Source organism: Sorex fumeus, unplaced genomic scaffold (assembly GCF_029834395.1).
Source record: "Sorex fumeus unplaced genomic scaffold, SorFum_2.1 ptg000002l, whole genome shotgun sequence".
NCBI lineage: Eukaryota > Metazoa > Chordata > Mammalia > Eulipotyphla > Soricidae > Sorex > Sorex fumeus.
This window is the reverse complement of record NW_026606059.1, coordinates 627,925-648,948: the sequence shown is the minus strand read 5'-3', so window position 1 is coordinate 648,948 and position 21,024 is coordinate 627,925. Positions and strand designations below refer to the sequence as shown.

Below are 21,024 nucleotides of genomic sequence, written 5' to 3'. Positions count from 1 at the left end.
CTCCCGTTGATCATCGATTTGCTCGAGAGGGCCCAGTAACATCTCCATTGGAGACTTTGTTGTTACTGTGTTTGGCATATCGAACACGTCATGGGGAGCTTGCCAGGCTCTGCTGTGCGGGCGAGATACTCTCAGTAGCTTGCTGGGCTCTCCGAGAGGGGCAGAGGAATCGAACTCGGGTTGGCCATGCTGGCTGCGTGCAAGGCAAACGCCCTACCGCTGTGCTATCGCTCCAGCCAAAAAGTGCAAAAAATTGAACCCTTTAAGTAGGAATTTTATATCAGTAGACAAAATCCAGAAATAGCAGAAACAAAGTTACAGTGAAATCCAAACAACTCATGCTTATAATAAATAGAACCACGATATTGCTCCACAAAGAGACTCTACTCTGGCTAATTGTCTCTATGCACACATGCTTGAACTGTGGCACTCACCGTAGCAGAGATGAGTCTGAGCTGGGCGAAGGTGCTGAGCCGCCTGCCTGCTGACACTTGCTGGGAAGACAATACACTCTCTGAACCACCACACGGACCCCACCGCGATGCCAGGGCGCAGCCCCTTGGTTCTCTACTGCATCCAGCAGGGAATCCGTCAGGGGAGCTGGTGTTGGGGACTGCTCCTTTGCTGTGTGGTGCTCCTGGGGGCTGTTGGTCCCCTCTGTCCCCACAGCACTGAAATCGCTGCACTCGGCCTGTCAAGACATGCAAAGAGCACAGCTTCAGACTGACTCCTTATGGACCTGTGCACACCTCACAATGACTACGGACATGCTCCCGCGGGAGAGCACAGCCCAGCAGAGGAGCCCCAGGGCGTCAGGGGCACCCCAGCGCTGCACTCAGGCACACACCAACGGGAGCGCCCTCTTCATACCACCTCTGGCTCTGGCTCCTATTTTTCTTTCAAATAATATCCTTTTGTTTGGTTGGTTTCTTTTTTTATGTGGGGGTCACACCTTGAGGTGCTTGGGGCTCACTCCTGGCAGAGCTTGGTGGATGACATGTGGTGCCAAGGACAGCTTTATGCAAGACAGGAGTCCTGCCTGCTGTACATCACTCCTGTCCAAGAACGATATTCTTGGGCAATCCTGATAGGTACCTGCAGAACTACATGGGTACAAAAAAGCAAAAGCAAACACTTGCACCTACAGATGGGGGACTCTGCAGAAGAGGGTAACAAGTGACGAGAGGCTACGAACCATTTTCTACCAATGGAAGTAGAAGCCATCTTGGGGCTTTAAACTCATGTAGCTGGTCTTGTTATTAAAACAACTCCTGGCAGTTTAGAATTTCTTTTTTTTTTTTTATGAGGTAGCACCCTAAAGAGGCCAAACTAAAACATAAAATAAGAAACGACTAAGGTTTAATTAAATGAGTAACAATATTGAGTTAATGTGATGTGCAGTCTAATTTGGCTGCCCATGCAGCCTCATAACAACATTACACAATAGTGTAAAACTCACAATACCACAAGAAGGTGACCCTCTAGGGCCAGAGAGACAGTGCAAAGAGCTGAGTGCAGTATACAGAAGTTGGGAGTTAGATTCCTGGCACTACTGGTCCTCATGCACCACTGCATCTGATGCTCAAAATAAAGGTTATACTTCTAGAGTTCTTCCTATACTCCTTGTTCTTTTCCTTATACGCTATGCTTACATAATGATCACTGTAACACTGTCCTCCTGTTGTTCATCGATTTCCTTGAGCAGGCACCAGTAACGTCTCCTTCATCCTAGCCCTGAGATTTTTGGAAGTGCCACATTCGAGGCTCTTTCAGGGTCAGGAGAATGAGACCCATCACTGTTACTGTTTTTTGGCATACTGAATATGCCACGGGGAGTTTGCCAGACTCTGCCGTGTGGACAAGATACTTTCGGTAGCCTGCCAGGTTCTCCAGAGTAAGAACTAGATAATAAGATGTCGCGCGGCCGCAAATGCCATGCTTAAGACATAATGATCATAACCTCACAATCAGTCAATGGTGTTGACTGTATTATTAATACCATTTAACAAATAAGAATACTAAGACCAAGGAATTAAATAGCTTGCCCAAGATTATAAGATAGGTTCCAACTGGGAAGGACTTGAATCAGGATACCACAAAGCCCATTATTTTTTTTCTTTTCTTTTTTTTTTTGTGAGTGGGGGAGAAGGGGAGAAGCTTGGGGCCACACCGGCTGTGCTCAGGAGAATACTTTTATATCTGCACTCAAGAATCACTCCATATTTGGTGCTGGGATTGAACCAGTGTAGCTGAGGCAAGGCAAGTGCCTTAACCGCTACAGTACTCGCTGGCCCCAAAGTCCATACTTTTAGCCACTATACTATACTGCAGTTTCACTGTCATATTGGAGATGAAATATATACATACAATACATATATATCTTCATTGATTTAGTATCATATAGTAAAGAAGCACTATACTTTGAGTACTTTTAGTTTAAAACTATATTATTTATCACAATCATGATCACGACCATCCTGTTGTTTGTCGATTGCCTCGAGCAGGCCCCAGTAACGTCTCCTTCGTCCTAGCCCTGAGATTTTTTTTAAAAAGTGCCATATTCAAGGCTCTTTCAGGGTTAGGAGAATGAGACCCATCATTGTTACTGGTATTTGGCATATTGGGTATACCACGGGGAGTTTGCCAGACTCTGCTGTGTGGGCAGGTTACATTCGGTAGCCTGCCAGTTTGTCCAAAGTAGGAATGAGATGATAAGATGTCACGCGGCCGCAAATGCGGCCGCGCGCTTCCGGGAGCTGAGTGTGATAATCTCTGGATCCTGGCCGTTATTGGGGTTACACGGCAGTTGGTGGGTGTAACTGTCTAGCTACTGGCAGGTCCAGTCCCAAACTGTGCAGGCTTGGAGATCTCAGCCCCGGGTCCCACACACCTGGGTTCCTCTGCCAGTTCTTTTATGCGTGAGGCTCATCCAAGTGTGTGGAGAGTGGTCCCAGCATGGCCTTGGCTGGGGACCGGAGGTCTTCAGCTGTTGGGCCCAGTGGGGACAGTCAGGCACAGGGTAGGAGACTCTGCCTTGTTCTCTCCCGGGAGCTGAGTGTGATAATCTCTGGATCCTGGCCGTTGTTGGGGTGACATGGCAGTTGGTGGGTGTAACTGTCTAGCTACCGGCATTTACAGTCCCAAATCATGCAGGCTTGGAGATCTCAGCCCCGGGTCCCACACACCTGGGTTCCTCAATATTATTTATATTGATTTTATTACTTTATCTAACAGGTAGGGCATTTATCTTGCATGCAGCCAACCTAGGTTTGATCCTCAGCATCCCATATGGTCCCCTGAGCACCACCAGAAGTAATTCCCGAGTCAGAGCCAGAAGTAAACCCTGAGCATTGCTGGTTGTGACCCAAAAACAAACAAAAGAAATCTGTTACAATTAAATTGATTAGAAAGCCTTTCTTTTCACACAATCCCCTCTAGACGTGTCTTCTAACAGTCAAAGAGAGACTTCTTGTTTTTTCATCTACTGAACTGAAAAACTCCATCCTTCCTGCCCTCCCGCTTTCCTTCCTCCTGGCAGTGCGTGGGGGAACACATGTGGTGCCCGGGATCAAACCCAGGTAGGACATATGCAAGCAAATGCCCGACCCACTGCTCTGTCCTCCAGTTCTCCACTCTTCTGTCTCTCACACTTGCTTACATTGCTTCTGTCTTGGCTTTCCACTCCAAGTGACTGAGTCACAGAACTCTGTGACTGGCACCAGAGCCTGAGCAGTGCCAAGACCCTTCATGCCCACTGGGAGTCACAGTTACTGGCTCCTAAAGTCGTCCTCACAGATAATTCATGACACACGAAAAAATGAAGAAGAAAACCTGGAATTTACGCAGATCTTCTTATCCCAAGATACATATTAAGTAAAAGAAAAACATGATTTCTTAAATAAGAGGGCTTAACTCTTAGAAAACTTAGAGACCAAAGATAAATTATACATTTTATTCATTTGTTTTTGGGGCCACACCCGCTGGTGCTTAGGGTTCACTCCTGGCTCAGCACTTAGGAATTACTCCTGGTCAAGCTTAGGAGATGATATGGGACGGCAGGAATCGAACCCAGTTCAGCTACGTGCAAGGCAAGTGACCTACCTGTTATACTATCTCTAAGGTCCTCAATCATGCACTGTAATGAACTGGAATAAAGACTAAAGTATATCATTAGAAATCCAGAAAGGCCATAACCAAATACTAAACAGGTCATTACTTCATAACAATGATGAGAGATGCTAGCACACAGGCTCACTTTGTATTTTGAAAGGAGACCAAAGATAAACATTTTTACTTATATGAAACTCTTTCAAATCCTGCATTATTACAAATCATAAAACCTCTAAGCCAAGGAAAGTTTACCTGGTTTTCAGATGAATCAACTCTAAACATCCGAGCCAAAGTGATGGTTCTTCTGGGAAGGGGCATATCCCAACAGTGAACTTCCTGTGTTTTTGAATATTCTTTGGCAACAAATTTCTTACAGAAGTAAGTATTCAGAATAACTGGGTAGCTTTCATTTGGTATAATAAGCTTTTGCCTGAAAAAAGAAAAGAAATACAGCAGTTTATAATACAATGCTCAGAAAACCTGACATCTTGCCTTTTGCTGGGACACATACTGGGAACTGGGTTGGTTCTAATAACCTAAATAAGTAAAAAGGGAATAAATAATCGATAATTTCACCCATATGTGGCATATAAGGAAACAAAGCAAGGGAATGAGCAATGTCCAATAAAATAAACTCTCAGATTCTGACAGCAGAGATGGAGTGGCGGGGGTTGGTGCCCAGTGACCTATGATAATGGGATTTTTAGCATCTTTGAAGTAGGCAATTTTTACCCCTAAAACATAAACACGGACAGCCTTGCAGACCAATGCTATTTAGATTAAAAAAAAACAATAAAGAGGTAACTTTTTAATATTTACATTTGAATTTTGAAAGTTTGGGAAAAGCTGTCCAGACAAAAAGATCTACGCTTAGGCCTTCTGAATCAGAGAGATAGTACAGAGGGCAGGGTGCTCGCCTGGCCTGCAGTTGATCCCCAGCACCCAATAGGAAGCACCACCAGGAGTTATCCCTGAGCGCAAACCCAGGAGTAAATGTGGAGCACAACAGTGTGTGCCCCAAAGACCAAAAGGTAAAATGAACAACAATAAAACGGTTCCAGACTTTCACTTCTGGGAAGATGGGTTGGACACACTTCCTATTCCTCCCTCTGGCATACGCACAGGGCTGGCAGCGCATCTAAACTTGACAAAAGAGGGCAGGTGAAGGTAGAAAGAAGCAGGCCAGCTGAGACCTGGAGAACTGGGGACATAAAGAACAAACAACTGTGAGTTCCTGGGGTTTCTTTACTTCTCTGGAATTCCAGACTTGGAAGAAAGAAGTTGGCAATTTGGACACAGCAACAGGGAGAAGGAAAAACAAGAAATGGAATGGAAAGAAATCAAAGCTTTTTCTTTCCAACCAAAGAATCGAGAAAGAAGCGACTTAATGAGAAAAAACTTGTAGAAAATGACTGCTCTACAATAGTAAAACATCACAGAAGAGCTGCGACTATTCATTTCAACACTCACACAAAGCCAATGGGGAGCCTAGACTTGTACTCGATCATGCTGCGAGAGTCTGTCGCTTTGGCCTGTCGGAGCGGTAAGTGAAGGGGGCGGTGGTGTGGGGACTTCGTCCCTGCAGGATTATACAAAGGGCTCTGCCCTACACACCTCATGATGCTGGAGGCAGACTGGGGCTTTGCTTCCACCCCCACGACTCTAATAACTAGACACCTTCCCTGCTTCTACGTGCCGGTAAGACTCTAACCGAGTCAGGGGCTTCACTGCTCCTATATTAGAAAGTCATCTTCCCAAGGCGCTGTGAGCAGAAGTCACGTGGAGAGCACAAAGGGAACAGCCCGACCCCTCTGGTCAGAGTGACGGGGCAGCCCCGGGAGAAGCTCAACTCCCACCACATGCTCAGTGGCAGCGAGGAGTCTCCCTCACAGGAGGTCAGGTGGAAGCATGATAATCTCTCTTCATCTGCCAATAACAAGACCCTGGTTCCCTTCATCATTTCTGCTCTCAGAGCTGTGTCAAAGCCACCTAAAACAGGCTCAAAGATACAGAGTCTCATATCACAACACCCAAAATATAATTTGTTATAAAAAAAATCAGTATTGGCCCACCATCCATCTGACAGAGTTAATTTTCAAAATATATAAAGTACGATAAAACTTAACAAGAAAAAAAACACATCAAAAATAGGGAGATGAGCAGGGGCCTCATGGGAAGGGGGGCGTTCTGGGCCGTCCTTCACGCCCAACCGAGGTCACCAGCTACCCCCACGAGCGGCTCTCCGGCACGGCCACGGCCCCGGAGGCACAAGGACTTAGCACAGAGAGCCACCCGCTTGGGGCAGAAAAGCAAATGGACTTGTGTTGATCCGCGCCACCAAGCTGCCCGGAGGGGGAAGGGCGTTGACCGGCCCGCCCGCTCCTCTCTGGAAAGAAAGATGGCGGCCGCACGGGAGCCTTGTGGAAAGCAGGTTTGAGCCAGGGGCGGGGGGCGGCAGGGGCCTCATGGGAAGGGGGGCGTTCTGGGCCGTACTTCACGCCCGACCGAGGTCACTAGCTGCCCCCCACGAGCGGCTCTCCGGCACGGCCACGACTCCAGAGCACAGAAACCAATCTCTTAACTATCTAACTTTTAATAGAAATACTTCCAGGGTTAATAAGTAAAACAGCAGAAATCCAAAACCGCGCGGCCGCTATTGAGGCCGCACGACATCATTTTATTCTTAAACCCAGCTGTAGAAAGCAAATCATTTCACAACGCTGTTTCAGCATATCTGATTGGGGGGGGGGTTGTAAACTCTAAACAATAATTGTGCATCTTCTATCGAAACAATGTATCTAGTCAAAGTAGATAGAGTATTAACTAGAACTCATCTGCCTCACAGGAATTGGGAGGGGTGGGAGGTGGGGTTCTATTGGGGTTCGCGGTTAAAAATAAGTATTGGTAAAGGGAAATGTGTTTGATACTTACATGACTGAGACCTAAACCCGAAAGCTCTGTAACTTTTCCCACAGTGATTCAATAAAGAAATAAATTATTAAAAAAAAATAGGGAGACTCCATAACTTAGAGGCCAGCCGGGTATCCTAGAGGAAAGGGCAGTTCAGATAGAGAAGGGAGCACCAAATAAAGGATGTTTGGAGGATCCTCCCAGGAGGGGAGATGCATGTTGAAAGTAGACTATGGACTGAACATGTTTGCCACTCAATGCCTCTTTTGCAGACCACAACACCCAAAAGGAGAGAGAGAACACAGGGGATTGCCCTGCCACAGAGACAGGGGGGATGGGGGGATGGGGGTGGGAGGGATATTATCCATGGTGGTGGAAAATGGGCACTGGTGGAGGGATGGGTATCTGATCATTGTATAATTGAAACCAAAGCACAAAAAATTGTAAATCTACAACTGTAAAAAAATAAAATAAAATAAAATAAAATAAAGGGGAAAAATACTCTAAAATAATTCATACTTTTATTAAAAATTTAAATAGGGGATGAAAAGATAGTATAGGGTTTAAGGCACTTTCCTTGCATGCTTTTATCCCAGTTCAATCCTCAGCACGACTTATGGTACCCAAAACACCCGGCTTGCTCACATGGTTGTCCTTCATCTAGTGTTCTGCCAATCCTATTCAGGATGACTCGAGTGAACAACTTGTAGATGACAGACAATAGGCAGATCGAGCGATAGTTGCCAATATCATGGATGTCTCCCTTCTTGAACAGTAGTACGGTCCTGCTGGTTTTCCATTGGGACGGAACCTTGCATTCAGACAGGTAGCGAGTGAAGAGCTGAGCCAGTGTATTGATGAGCACTGACGGCAGGTTCTTCAGGTGTTCAGGTCTGACCTTGTCTGGGCCGGGTGCTGTTTGTTTCTTTACCGACGAAATGGCGTGTCGGATTTCGGAAGGGAGAACTTTGGGAACGACATATCCATCCTGTGGAATTTGGTATGTTGGCAAGTGGACATGGCTATCGAAGAGATTTGAGTAGAAGTCATGGATAATCTTCTCCATTGCCGTTCTGGAGGATGTGATGGATCCATCAGGACGTCGGAGGGCAGTCATCTTGCTCTTATAGTTGACGAAGGACAGGCGGGCCTTATGAATACTTTTCCCGGCTTCTGCCGCATCTACCAGTACTTCTGCTCTTCTCTCTTTGAGGTCTTCCTTGATCGCATCTCTGCACTGTTTTGCGAGCTCGGACGTTAGCTTGCGGTTGCCTGAGGCATGCGCCAAACCACGCTGGCGAATTAGCTCAAGAGTTTTCGAAGATAGGCGATTTTTTGTGGCTATCTCTCTCTTGGCGTTCCTCGCACAATCATGGAGGTGCTGAACCAGTCGATCGTATTCCTCATCAATGTTGTCAACAATGGCATCTTCCCATGTTGCCGCAATAGTACCAAAGAGTTCCCAGTTGGTGGTCATTCTGGGAGTTCTCTTTTTGAACTTTGCAGCCCTTTCTCCCCGCTCTGTGAAGTAGAATTTTGCACGAAGGAGACGGTGGTCTGATCCCGTTCGAAATTTTGGGACAACAGCGACATCAGTCAGGCAAAACCATCGATTGAATATGATGTGGTCTATTTCGTTGTGGAATCGTCCACCAGGAGACTCCCATGTCCATCGTTTAGATTCTGCCTTCTGGAACTGTGAGTTACCATGAATGGTCTTGGTCGACATGATGAACTCAGACAGTCTCTCACCCTGTTCGTTCCATTCTAGGCCATGGGTCCCGATGTGAAGTTCTTCAGCTGATCTTCTCGGTCCTATCTTGGCATTAAAATCGCCCACAATGATCTTGTAGAAGGTGTGGTCTTCTTTATAGACCTTCTCTAGCTCCATGTAGAACTTCTCGATTTCTCTTTCATCATAATGAGATGTTGGTGCGTAGACAACGAAGATAGAAACTGCAGGCAGTGAGCCACATCTATTCAAATGTAAACGTCCGATTCGGGTTGTTAGGCATTCGAATGAATCAATGCTCTTGGCCAAGTTTGTGTTGACAAGGACACGGACGCCTCCAACACCTCTTTTATCACATGTTCCGAGGAACAATTCTTCTCCAGTGTCGAAAACGGCATGGTGAGATTCGTGCCTTCTTCTCTCGGTCAGACCAATGATGTCGTACTTGATCATTCGCGCTTGTACCATCAGGTCCTCGATGGATGCATCTGATGCTAGCGTACGTGCATTGAAAGTACAGACGATCATTTTTGTCTTCCTTCGTTGTGGCAGCCTAGGTCGGCCTTGAGATTTTGTCGGCCTCTCCTTTCTCATCCTTCTCAGTGCTGCCATGTCAGTGAAGTCTTCAGGGTCAGGTGAATGAGACCAGTTGTAGTTACTGGTTTTGGCATATCGAATACACAATGGATAGCTTGCCAGGCTCTTCCGTGCAGGCGGAATACTCTCGGTAGCTTGCCAGTCTTTCCGAGAGGGATAGAGGCTTTTGGGGCGACCTCTAATCACCCTTGTAGGTGTTACCATATTTGAACCCTATCAAATACGGTATGACAATTCCGGAAAATGGGTATTTAATGTCTTATGATGTGTCCGGAAAGCGTCCCGGTGTGGCGACGGCTGGGTAGTGGGAGCAGTGTCCATAGTGAAAGTCTGCCAGTGGGGTATTTATCTGGGTAGGGTGGGTCTCCTGTGCGCAATTCGATCCCTGGGTGGTTGATGGAAGCAGACAGGGCAGGGTAGGGTGGGGCTCCTGATTAGAATCCCTTTGTCACCTGTGGTTGGTGGGAGCAAGCAGAAGCTCTGTCCCTGGGTCCGCCGAGCCTGGAGTCCAAGGTCTCAGAGAGTTCCGCTTATCTTGTTCTGTGGGACACTACTCCCACTACCCAGCCGTCGCCACACTCCAGGACGCTTTCAGGACCCGCGTGGCAGCTCCGGCCGAAACTCACGCACGACAGAAGACCCACAGAACAAGGCCGACATTAGTACCAGGAATTTTGCTCCATGGCTTGGAGGCCAGCCACATGTGCTATGGGAAGGGGAAGCTCAGATAGAGAAGGGAGCACCAAATAAAGGATGTTGGGAGGATCCTCCCAGGATGGGAGAAGCATGCTGAAAGTAGACTATAGACCAAACATGATTGCCACTCAATGCCTCTCTTGCAAACCACAGGACCCAAAAGGAGAGAGAGAGAACAAGGGGAAATGCCTTGCCACAGAGGCAGGGTGGGATGGGGAGATGGGGGTGGGAGGGATACTGGGACCTGTGGTGGTGGAGGATGGGTACTGGTGGAGGGATAGGTACTTGATCACTGTATAGCTGAAACCCAAGCACAAAAATTTGTAAGTCTACAACTGTACCTCATGGTGTTTCACTAATAAAAAAAAAAAACAACTAGAATCTCATCTTGAATTTAATGCTGAGATGACAAAGATATTAGAATTATCTGACAAAGATTCTAAAGTAGCCTTAATGAACAGAGATTAAAAAGGTGCCTTACCGAGCAATTATAAATGCACCTGAGACAAAGAAAGTCATAGAAATCTTGGCAAAGACATAGTCCTGGGAAAAAAATTTTTAAGGTGAAAATTTTAGAACTAAGAATAAAAGAATGAACATTAAAATTACCAACGGATGGGATCAATAAAAGAATGGACAGACTGATTAGTGAACTTGCAAATAAGTAACAGAAAGAAACAAAAAAGAGAAGCAGACAGTGCCAGAGACAGCACTGCTGCCAGGGTGCCTGCCTGGGTTTCGCCCCTGGGGCCACACGTGTTCCCTAAGCACCTGGAGGGATGACCCCTGAGCACAAAGGAATAAGTAAACCCTGATCACCACCAGGAGTGGCCCCAAAAGGAAGATAAAAGCAGTAATAAAAAAGGTAACAGGCAATGAAGTGAACAGAATTTCCATATTAGTAGGGTGGAAGACATGCAATGAAAAAAGATAAGTAAATACAATAGATTTTCTTCCTCCAATTTTTAAAATTGCATTTGGAATTGAAGTCAGGCCCGAACGCTGCCACAGTAGATTTGACCTGACTAGCTTCCACATCTTGCAGAGGGCGAATAAGAACAGCATCCTGACCAGCAGATGTCTTCAATGTTGCGTCTCTCTATTTGACCAAGTGTGAGAAAAAGAATGCACAAGACTTCCTTTTTCAATAGCTAGGGAATAACAAACACCCAAGGGCAACAGAAAGTGGTGGGGTCAGGCAGTCTGGGAGGTAGGGGGGGACAACTGGGATGGTGGCGGACAGTGAGTGGGCACACTGGTGGAGGATGCAGTGCTGGAGCACTGTAAGCACGAAACCTGATCATTAATGGTGTATCATAATGCCTAAAATAAATGTACTGAAAGAAACTGGCTCTGAGGGAGTCAGTAGCAAGAGCAGTAGTCCAAGCAGCAGAAGTGACCACCTCCACCTCAGTGATCTGAGCCTGTCCGGCTCACTGCAGTCCTTCCCCCGCCTGATGCCAGGGAGGGGCTGTAGGACCAGCCAGCGAGCTCATGCACATACATGTGAGACAAGAACTGTGGGATGCCCAGCAAGCCGCATACATAAATGCAAGGAGGAGCCAGAGCTCTTGATTCCTCCCTCTTTTAAGTCATTTTCTGTCGTATGACACTGTCTGGTAGGCTCTCAATGCATGCAGAGCGCCAGGGGAGATAGTCCAGGGATTAAGACACTTGCTCTGCACAAGGCGATCCTGGTTCAATCCTCAGCATCACATCTGGTCACTGAGCACCACCAGGACTGACTGGTAAGCACAGAGCCAACAGGCGTACACGACCTGAGCACTACTGGCAGAGAGCTACTAAAACCAGCCACAGTATAAATGAGCACAGTAAATAAGGACAAGGGATATATATCTCTTTATAAGCACTCAATGCAAACTGGAAAATGCTGACCCCGGAGACCAGGGCAAGTAGTGTATATAACATGATACCTAGGAAAAAATTAACTGTATAAACAAATGTGAACAATTGACCAAAATTGTCTTTTTAAAAATGTTTAAGTAACCCATATAAAAGCATAAAAAAAGAAAATAAATGGGTAGATTTAAGTCCTAACATATCAATAATAACATGTGTAAATGGTAAAAGTGAAACAATTAAAAGAAACTCATACAACAGATTTCAAAATGATTCATCTCCAGGGACATTGGTGATGTCAGGGAATGATAGAGCTAATTATCCAAACCACAAACTCAACAACACTGAAATTGTGAGATCCAAACTGTATTAATCAAATTTAAAAGGTGCCTGTGAAGAAGGGAGGCTGGGGTTGGGGTGGGAGGTAGGAGAGACAACCTGGGGACCCTGGTGGAAGGAAGTTAACATGGGTGGATCAGTACCATGGGTGATGGTACATGTATGCCAAAAACCCAACCATGAATAATTTTATAATAGCATTTTAACAAAATTTTGGAAAAAATATAATGACTCATATACAATCTACAAGGATTCCACTTCAAGGCACGGCGTTGGTAGCCCCCAAGTACCATCAGGGCAACATGGGCCAGATTCTGCCAGAAGTACATCCATCCCTTCCATTCTTGCTGTTACTGAGAAAATAAACTAGCACTGGAGTGAACAGAAGGAAAACGGAAACCTCATTCACTGTTCATGGGAGTGTCGCTGGACCAGAATCTGCACAACACAACAGTATGGACACGTCTCAGAAACAGCAATCATGTGTCCAGACGATCCAGCAACCCCTTTCCTCAGCCTACCCCAAGGATCCCCAAAGTCTATTTAGGAGAGACATGTGTGCTCCTATGTTTATCGCAGCACTAGTCGCAACAGCCAAAATCTAGAAACAATTCAAGTGCTCAGAAAAGATGACTGGATTAAGAAACCAGTACACAGTGGAGTGCTACTTGGCTGGGGGGGGAGTGGGGGGGACAATTATGTCTCTTGCCTCTGTGTGGATGAAATTGGAGGGTGTCACGTTGAGTAGTCAGTCAGAAGGACAATGATAGAGACAATGATCTTACTCATATATAGAATAAAAGAAATCCAAAAAGCATAGCAAGGGAGCAACAAATGACCAAAGGAACTGAATTAACGTGGGCAAGGGGAATGAAAGGTGGCTGGCAGGAATCCCTGGGACAATGGTGGACGAAAGCAGGCACTCTGGCAGCGGGTGTGGTGTTGGAACAATGCACGTACAAAACCCTGTCATTAACAATACTGTAAGTCATAATGATTCAAATTAAAAAATATTTTTTTAAGGAGGAAATAAAGGGAGGGGCCCGGTTAATAAGGAAATGAGGAGGGAGGGGCTGGAAAGTCAAAACTCTGATTAATTCTTCATACATGATCCATTTTTGTCAGTCCCACAAACCAATAGACATGATCCAATTGATCAATCCCACAAACCAATCGAGAGCAGAAACAATTAGGGCAGTTATAAAAATATATCAATTATAAATAATATATAGGAGACATTGCATTTGGGAATGAAGATTAATCCATCACACATGCACACACGCACACACACAGACACACACACACACACACACACACACCTACAGTCTGACTGGTCATGGGACACACGTGAACTGAGTGTAGAAACAGCTTAGGAACAGGAATTGAAAGTTATGAGTCCAGGTCATTGGGCACTGGGAGAAGAAGTAAAAGAGGAAGAGAGATGTGGTGGCTGAGGGGTGCTGGGTGCTGCCTTGGATGGCGAGGCTGCCGGTGAGGAGTATGTCAGTCAGTCACAGTGACGGACCTATGTGAGTTATGTGAGTTATACAACAGGGAGTAACACTGAGTAAAGACAGCCAGGTCGGCAGCGTAATTTTTTTTTTCTTTTTGGGTCACACCCAGCGATGCCCAGGGGTCACTCCTGGCTCTGCACTCAGGAATTACCCCTGACGGTGCTCACGGGACCATACGGAATCGCGCCCAGGTGGGCGGTGTGCAAGGCAAACGCCCTACCCACTGTGCCAAACGCCCTACCCACTGTGCTATCAATCTACCCCCAACAGCGGCATAATCTTTTTAAAAATTAATTATTTTTTAATTTTTATTAGTGAAACACCATGAGGTACAGTTCTAGACTTACAAATTTTTGTGCTTGGGTTTCAGTTATACAGTGATCGAATACCCATCCCTCCACCAGTGCCCATTCTCCACCACCACTAACCCCGGTTAATCTTACACACTGTCTGAGAGAAATCCAAAGTCAGATCTACTATAACAGTGTGGCCCTCCTAAAACACAATCACTTCGAGTACAGAGTTAGGATGAAAGTGAAAAAATAGGGGAAATATGTCATGCTAACATTAACATTTGGACAGACTTGCAGTCCATCGAATGTAGCCTGCCCACAGGGCAGAGTCTGGCAAACTCCCCGTGGCGTACCAAATATGCCAAATACCAGTAACAATGATGGGTCTCATTCTCCTAAAGAGCCTTGAATATAATCTCAGGGCTAGGATGAAAGAGACGTTACTGGGGCCTGCTCGAGCCAATCGACGAATAACAGGATGATGAAATGAAAAATGAAAATGAAACATTAAGGGAATGTATATTAATACCAATGACATAGGTTTCAAACCAGAGAAAACTGCTAGAATATTATATAATAATAAAAGGCTTACTCCACCAAGTGTGTATTTTCAAAAGGCTAGCGGCGCTCTATCTCTCTTGCCGCCTGCATTTGGTGGTCTCAGGCCACGTCCCCCACCCCCGGGAGGCCGCCAGTGAGGTAGGCGAAGGAAGGAACGAGGGCCAGGCTGGTTGGTAGCAATTGTAGTTTATTCCAATCTTCACTCCCTTTCTGCCTCTCTCTCTCTCTCTCTCCTCTCTCTCTCCTCTCTCTCTCTTTCTCTCCTCTCTTCTCTCTCTCTTCTCTCTCTCTCCTCTCCTCTCCTCTCCCCTCCCCTCCCCTCCCCTCTTCTCTCTCTCTCTCTCTCTCTCTCTCTCTCTCTCCTGAGCCCCTCTCACTTCTGACTCTGCCTCCTGTAGCCCACGCCCTCTGATCTTACAATCTTAGTTTATATAGCAATCAGTAGGGTGGTGACACAAAGGTGGGTTGAACATTAACAAATCAACAAAGAGAGGTAAGACCACTCCTCCAGGAGATTAACTCAAGGATAAAATCTCATCTAAAGAGATTACTCCAGATTACTAGGAAATTCGCTCAAGGGTGGGATACGAACAAGGGTGTGTTCTTTCCTCAGCTAGTAATCCACTTAAATAGTTGTAGTAAATCTACTTCTAATATTTCTAGCAATGTCATTCTGTATGAGCACAGTAAGAGATAAATTTAAGGTTTTGTTCTTCCTGAGGACATCTCACTTTATATTCCGATATATATATATATATATATATATATATATATATATATATATCACAGTCTTCAGGCCAGGTTAGTCTTCCTAATTCCAGCAGGGTTGTAGTCTCGTCATTACTTTTGGATCATGGCAGCATTTGTCCATGATCATGCCCTCCTTTGGCATGGCCCATTTCGATGCCAGGGTAGCTCATGGCTTGCCCTGGGTCCATTCAGTCCCTCGTTGGGACCCTGCTTTTGAGGTGCTAGGAACTAAGGGCAATTGAGTCAAGAAAGCAGATGCCCAGGAATATATTATTCGAAGTTAACTCCCAAGTTACAAAGCATAGTATTAACTGTCTTCCTGTGTCCATACAGAAAGGTCACTGCTTTAAAGTAAACTGCAAAAGACGGAGAAAAGCAATATTTAACTTACAATACAAGTTCAATGTCCTAAGAAGGATCTGATCTTTCAAGTTAACAGAATCTAACTAGGGAAAAGGTGATTAACTGGCTGGGGAGGAGAACACAGAGAAGAGTCTACAGATAAATACAGGAATGGGAGTGATTCAGGAGCACTGTGATGGGTGTAACCCAATAAATCTAAGCTCCCCGTGGCAAGGGAGAAAGGACAAGCCAACGTTATCCTACTACCAAGAAGACATGGTAATCAAAAGTCTGTATGCTCCAAACAACATAGCTTCATAATATATGAAGCAAAAGCTGATGAAACCAGAAAAGAAAAATTGACAGCTACCTAACTGGAAATGAAGGCCACAGCACTGGCCACTGAGCACGTGACGGACACACAGGAGAGAACAACACGGCAAGCATGGCTACACCTGACGCTCTGAAACACGGCACCCCACGTGCACAGACTTTCCAAGACCCCAGGAAACATTCTTACAGGCCATATTATGGGTCTCATAAACAAACAATGAGCAAATAAATATCATAAAGTGAAATAATTTAGAGCAGAACAGAATTACATTAAAAATCAAGATGAAAATAGCAGAAAAATCTGAACACTCAGAAACAGAGCATGGCCCTTCCTTCCATTCCCTCTGTTTTTTCCCTTGCAATGCCAGGGGCTAACACACACTCCACTGTGATGCTCAACAGGAGACACACAGTTGGTCGAGGTGCTCACACAATTAGCAACAGGACACACTTCTAACTTACACATGTTCAAAGAGGAAGTGCCAAGCAAAATTTTATAAAGAGAGAACACTAAAATAAGAATGCAATATATTACAAGTTTTATAAGATAGTTAAGACAATACTTAAAGGGAATTATATAGGACTTTGAAGTTGTAGAGCCTTGAATATAATCTCAGGGCTAGGATGAAAGAGACGTTACTGGGGCCTGCTCGAGGCAATCGACGAATAACAGGATGATGAAATGAAATGAAATGAAATTGAAGTTGTATAGAAAAAAGAACAAATGCCTCAGATCAATAAAGTAGACCTCTACCTCCAAAACCTACAGGAGCAAAACAAACCAAGAGTAAATATAAAAAAATAATGAAAAACCAATGAAATCGCAAGCATTATATTCTTCATGTCCATCCCCATATAAGCAAATTTCATGACTTCATTTTTTTCCTGGCGGCTGTGTAGTATTCCACGGCATACCATAGTTTGTGGTCCCGGTTTCTTTAGCCAGTCATCTGTCCTCAGGCATTCCGGTTGTCTCCAGATTCTGGCTACTGTGAACAGTGCTGCAATGAACATCGTTGTGTCTGGGGTCCCCTAGGGTACATATGACTCTATGTTTTAGTATTCGTTTATTGTTATAGGTCCCAGTGGCTTACTCTTGGCTCTGCCCTCAGGGATCACTCCTGGCAGGGCTCAGGGGACCACACAGGACAGGTGTGGATCCACAGGTGTAAAAAGGTTGAAGAACATTGCTCTAATTCCTAGACAAGCAAATCTAATTTGATCATTTCATTTTTGAAACACATGTTACTAGAAATTGCAATTTAAAGCAGTAATCCATTATTTCTAGAACTCATTGTAAACTACATTTTCAAGCCCCAAATCCTGTACTTTTTATGCAGTAATAAAAGTACTGTTAGAAGTTAACAGACAATACAAAGAAGAAAAAGCAGGAGGAAAAGCTTGGAATGCAGTTAGACTGACCTGAGTTAAAACTGTAGCTTTGACTTTTACTGCTAATTTTATCTTGATAAAATTCAATTTTAAGAATTTCAGGGGCTAGAGCTATAGTACAGGGCATTTGCCTTGTACACAGCTGACCCGGGTTCAATCCCCAGCATCCTATATGGTCCCCCGAGCACCGTCAGGAGTAATTCCTGAGTGCAGAGCTGGGATAATCCCTGAGCGCCGCCAGGTGTGACCCAAAAAGCAAAAAAAAAAAAAAAAAAAAAAAAAAAAAAAATTCAACTTTCTCATATATAAAATGGAGATCATAACTATGTATGTACACATGTTGATATATATATGCCACACATTTAGATACAAATACTATCACTGACATCAGTTATTATTTATGGTTTTCTATAGAAAACATGGCAACAAAAGGCCTTAAAAATATTCCTGTACTCACACAGCGAGGTTCTGTTAGGAATCTATATTTATGAAATAATCAGAGATGTAAGAAATATATAAACATGCAAAATAAGCTAAATTTCTAAAAGCCAGAGAAATAAATCATGAAATAGCAATGTAACAGTATTAAAATCCGAGTTAGAAATGACACTGTCATAAATGTCTAACTAAGCTGTTGAATTAGAAAATCAGACTCAGAACTGGGGACCCTGGTGGAGGAAAGGAGACAGGGTGAAGGGACTGGTACTGGCACGCTGCTTGACTGAGACTGAGGAATTCATTGTGATTAGAAATAAAAAAATACAACCAGACTCACGTCTGTATGAACTATGAGAACCTAAGATGTTAGGATTATGTATTACTGTAATATTTTTACTGAGCATAACCAGAGATATTATTATGAAGAGAAAATTTTGGAATCACATGTAAAAAGTATAAGCAATTTATCTCTAGAGGAAAGGATGGATATAGATGACTTTACATGTAGCTTATTTGTATTTAACACGTCCCTCTTCCCCTCCCGATATGTATTCTCCAGGGCCTAGAAGTGTGGTTCAGAGAACAGATGCTGCGGGATGAGGCCCTGAGTTCAATCCCCAGCACACCCCACATCACTGACCATGACCCACTGTCACCGTGTCCACTCATGTACCACGAGGAAGTGCACAACATATTGCAAAAATGACAATAACACAGACAGCAATAAAGGCAAAGGGAATATTCTCAAATGAATGCCTATAAACAGTATCACCAACCTATTCTTTAATAATAGACTACCCATTATTGAATAAACTAAGTAATAATCAATTCCTACTCATACCTTTAAACTATGCCCGTATAAAAGAGTGAACATTTCCCCCCTTACTTTTCCACAGCATAACAATTCTATCTTCCTACCTATATCTTTGCAGTTCTAAATTTAGGTTTATTCTTTGATAACTGCATCTCTTTACAGAGTTTGGTTTGTGAGTCTATTACTGAACAAAGCTGACTGTCATCTTTCATCTGCTCTGCTTCATTAAAATGTGTCCCATAGGGCATTACGCGTAATGCTATTATTAAGTTTCTTACAGATGTGATTTCTAAATAAAGAATCAAACATGGTGAGGGATAAAAGCAACACTCAGCCCAGTTCCTCAGAATTCAGTGGGGTAAACTACAAAGATAAATTTACCCTCGGAGCACAGCAAACACGACGTGGGTACCACAGAGAAGACTACCAAGCTCAGTGAGTGGAAAAAACTGTTCAGAAGACTCTCCAGTACCAATCAGCTTTGTAACTTCTTGGATAATGACTATAGAAATACCATGTTTAGGATGTAAAATTAATTCAAAGAAATGATGGTACAGGTAGTCAGTAAAGCACAAGAAAGGATACTGGCAGAAATGAGAAAAGTACATTAGACATGACAGAAGTGAAGAGTATGGTAGGCAAGATAAAATTTCAACAGAAAGGCTGAGCAACAGAATAACGGCCACTGAGAAAAAGATCAATGAGCTCCAAGATGAGATGCAGGAAATCTCTAGAAAACAAAAGATGAGAAAAGGTCTAAAAAGAGATGAGTTAAAGAGGAACACTATAGGAATCTCTGAGGAACATAAAGGCAAATTCGATGATGAGCCACCTGTCAAAAAAATCATACACAAGAATTTCTCAGTGCTGAGGCGTGCATGCACCCATGTCCAAGATCCAAGAGGCACCAAGGGTCCTAGCAAAAGCAGACCCAAATAAAGCTGGGGTCTATAACCAGTTCATGTTGCCAGGAACTGCGAGCACCCTGGCCAGTCTTGGCCAACCTCAGGTGTGCCTTGGGAAGCTAGGGTCCATACCCTGCTCCAGCCCAGATGAGAGGAGCTTCTTCCTCTGTTCCACATGGATGTGCTGTCACCAGGAACTGCCCACCAGCCACTCCGCCTCCAGGACCCTGGCCAGACCGACAATCTCAGGTACACCTTGAGAAATTGGAGTACATTCCCACCAAACACTGAGCCATTGGTAACAGCTGTATGTCACCCACCGCACATACCTGAAGGGTTGCTGAGAACTCACAGGGCCAGAATATCCAAATAAAAGCCCTTGCAATTAAAACACAGGATCAGTTCCTCCCCTACCTATCCTGCAGACGTAGCTTTACAAGTTGGTAGAGACAGAACAATAGAGGAAAGCTGCAGTAGTTAGAGTAAAAGTTGTAGACTTACACATTTTTGTGCTTGGGTTTCGATTATACAATGATCAAGTACCCATCCCTCCACCAGTGCCCATTTCCCACCACCATGGATCCCAGTATCCTTCCCACCCCCATCCCTCCCATCCCACCCTGCCTCTGTGGCAGGGCATTCCCCCTTGTTCTCTCTCTCCTTTTGGGTGTTATGGTTTGCAAAAAGGCATTGAGTGGCAATCATGTTTGGTCTATAGTCTACTTTCAGCATGCTGTTTGTTCACTGCAGCATAAAACTTTTAAGAACAATGAGTTTTGCTCCAAGCAGGCAAACAGAATTACGGATAAGTCCTCAAGTTCAACCACATCCTTGATCCTGGCTGAGGAGCACTTCTTACACTATAAAAAAAAAAGACCCAAACAGAAGAACACCAAGACACACTGTGATCAGAACGGCAAAAGCCAAAGACGGAAATACTGAAAGCAGCAAGAGCAAAGGAAAAATGTGCAAAGGAACTCCCATAAGATCACAGCAGATCAAATGAAATTTCACACTGTTGCAAGAACAAAAATGAAAATTGGGATGGTACCAATATGAAAAATAAACTCTAGTATTAGAAAAGTGTTTTGAAAAACAGAATGGGGGAAAACAAATCAAATGGGTTTAAATTGTTTTCTAAAATGTCTAGAATGTCCAAAATTGGATAATTTCAGTTGAAAATTTACAGGATTCAAAACAAGAGAATTCACACTGAAATAAAAGGATATTGAGAAGACACTGATGACAAACTCACCCAAGTTAACATTACAAAAAAGAAAATCAGTAAATTAAACCAAGAAATACTGTCCTCAAAAAAACACAAAATCTAGGTTTAATTAATACCACATACAAGCTTAGTGTAGTTTCAAACAGTAGAAACCTCAGTTAAACTAGATAAATGTACAAGAATGGTTAAAAACACTGCTTCAAATTACAA

General features: G+C 44.2%; 1 protein-coding gene across 1 annotated transcript in view; it reads right to left on the bottom strand.

The window, feature by feature from the left end:
* The window catches only part of SPIDR (scaffold protein involved in DNA repair), a 344,944-nt gene that overhangs the window by 137,633 nt on the left and 186,287 nt on the right, over positions 1-21,024 (bottom strand). The window contains exons 9-10 of the mRNA XM_056111030.1: positions 4,363-4,540; positions 435-691 (exon numbers count right to left, since the gene is read on the bottom strand). Coding sequence (XP_055967005.1) covers positions 435-691; positions 4,363-4,540 — 435 coding nt within the window. The remainder of the gene's footprint in view (positions 1-434; positions 692-4,362; positions 4,541-21,024) is intronic.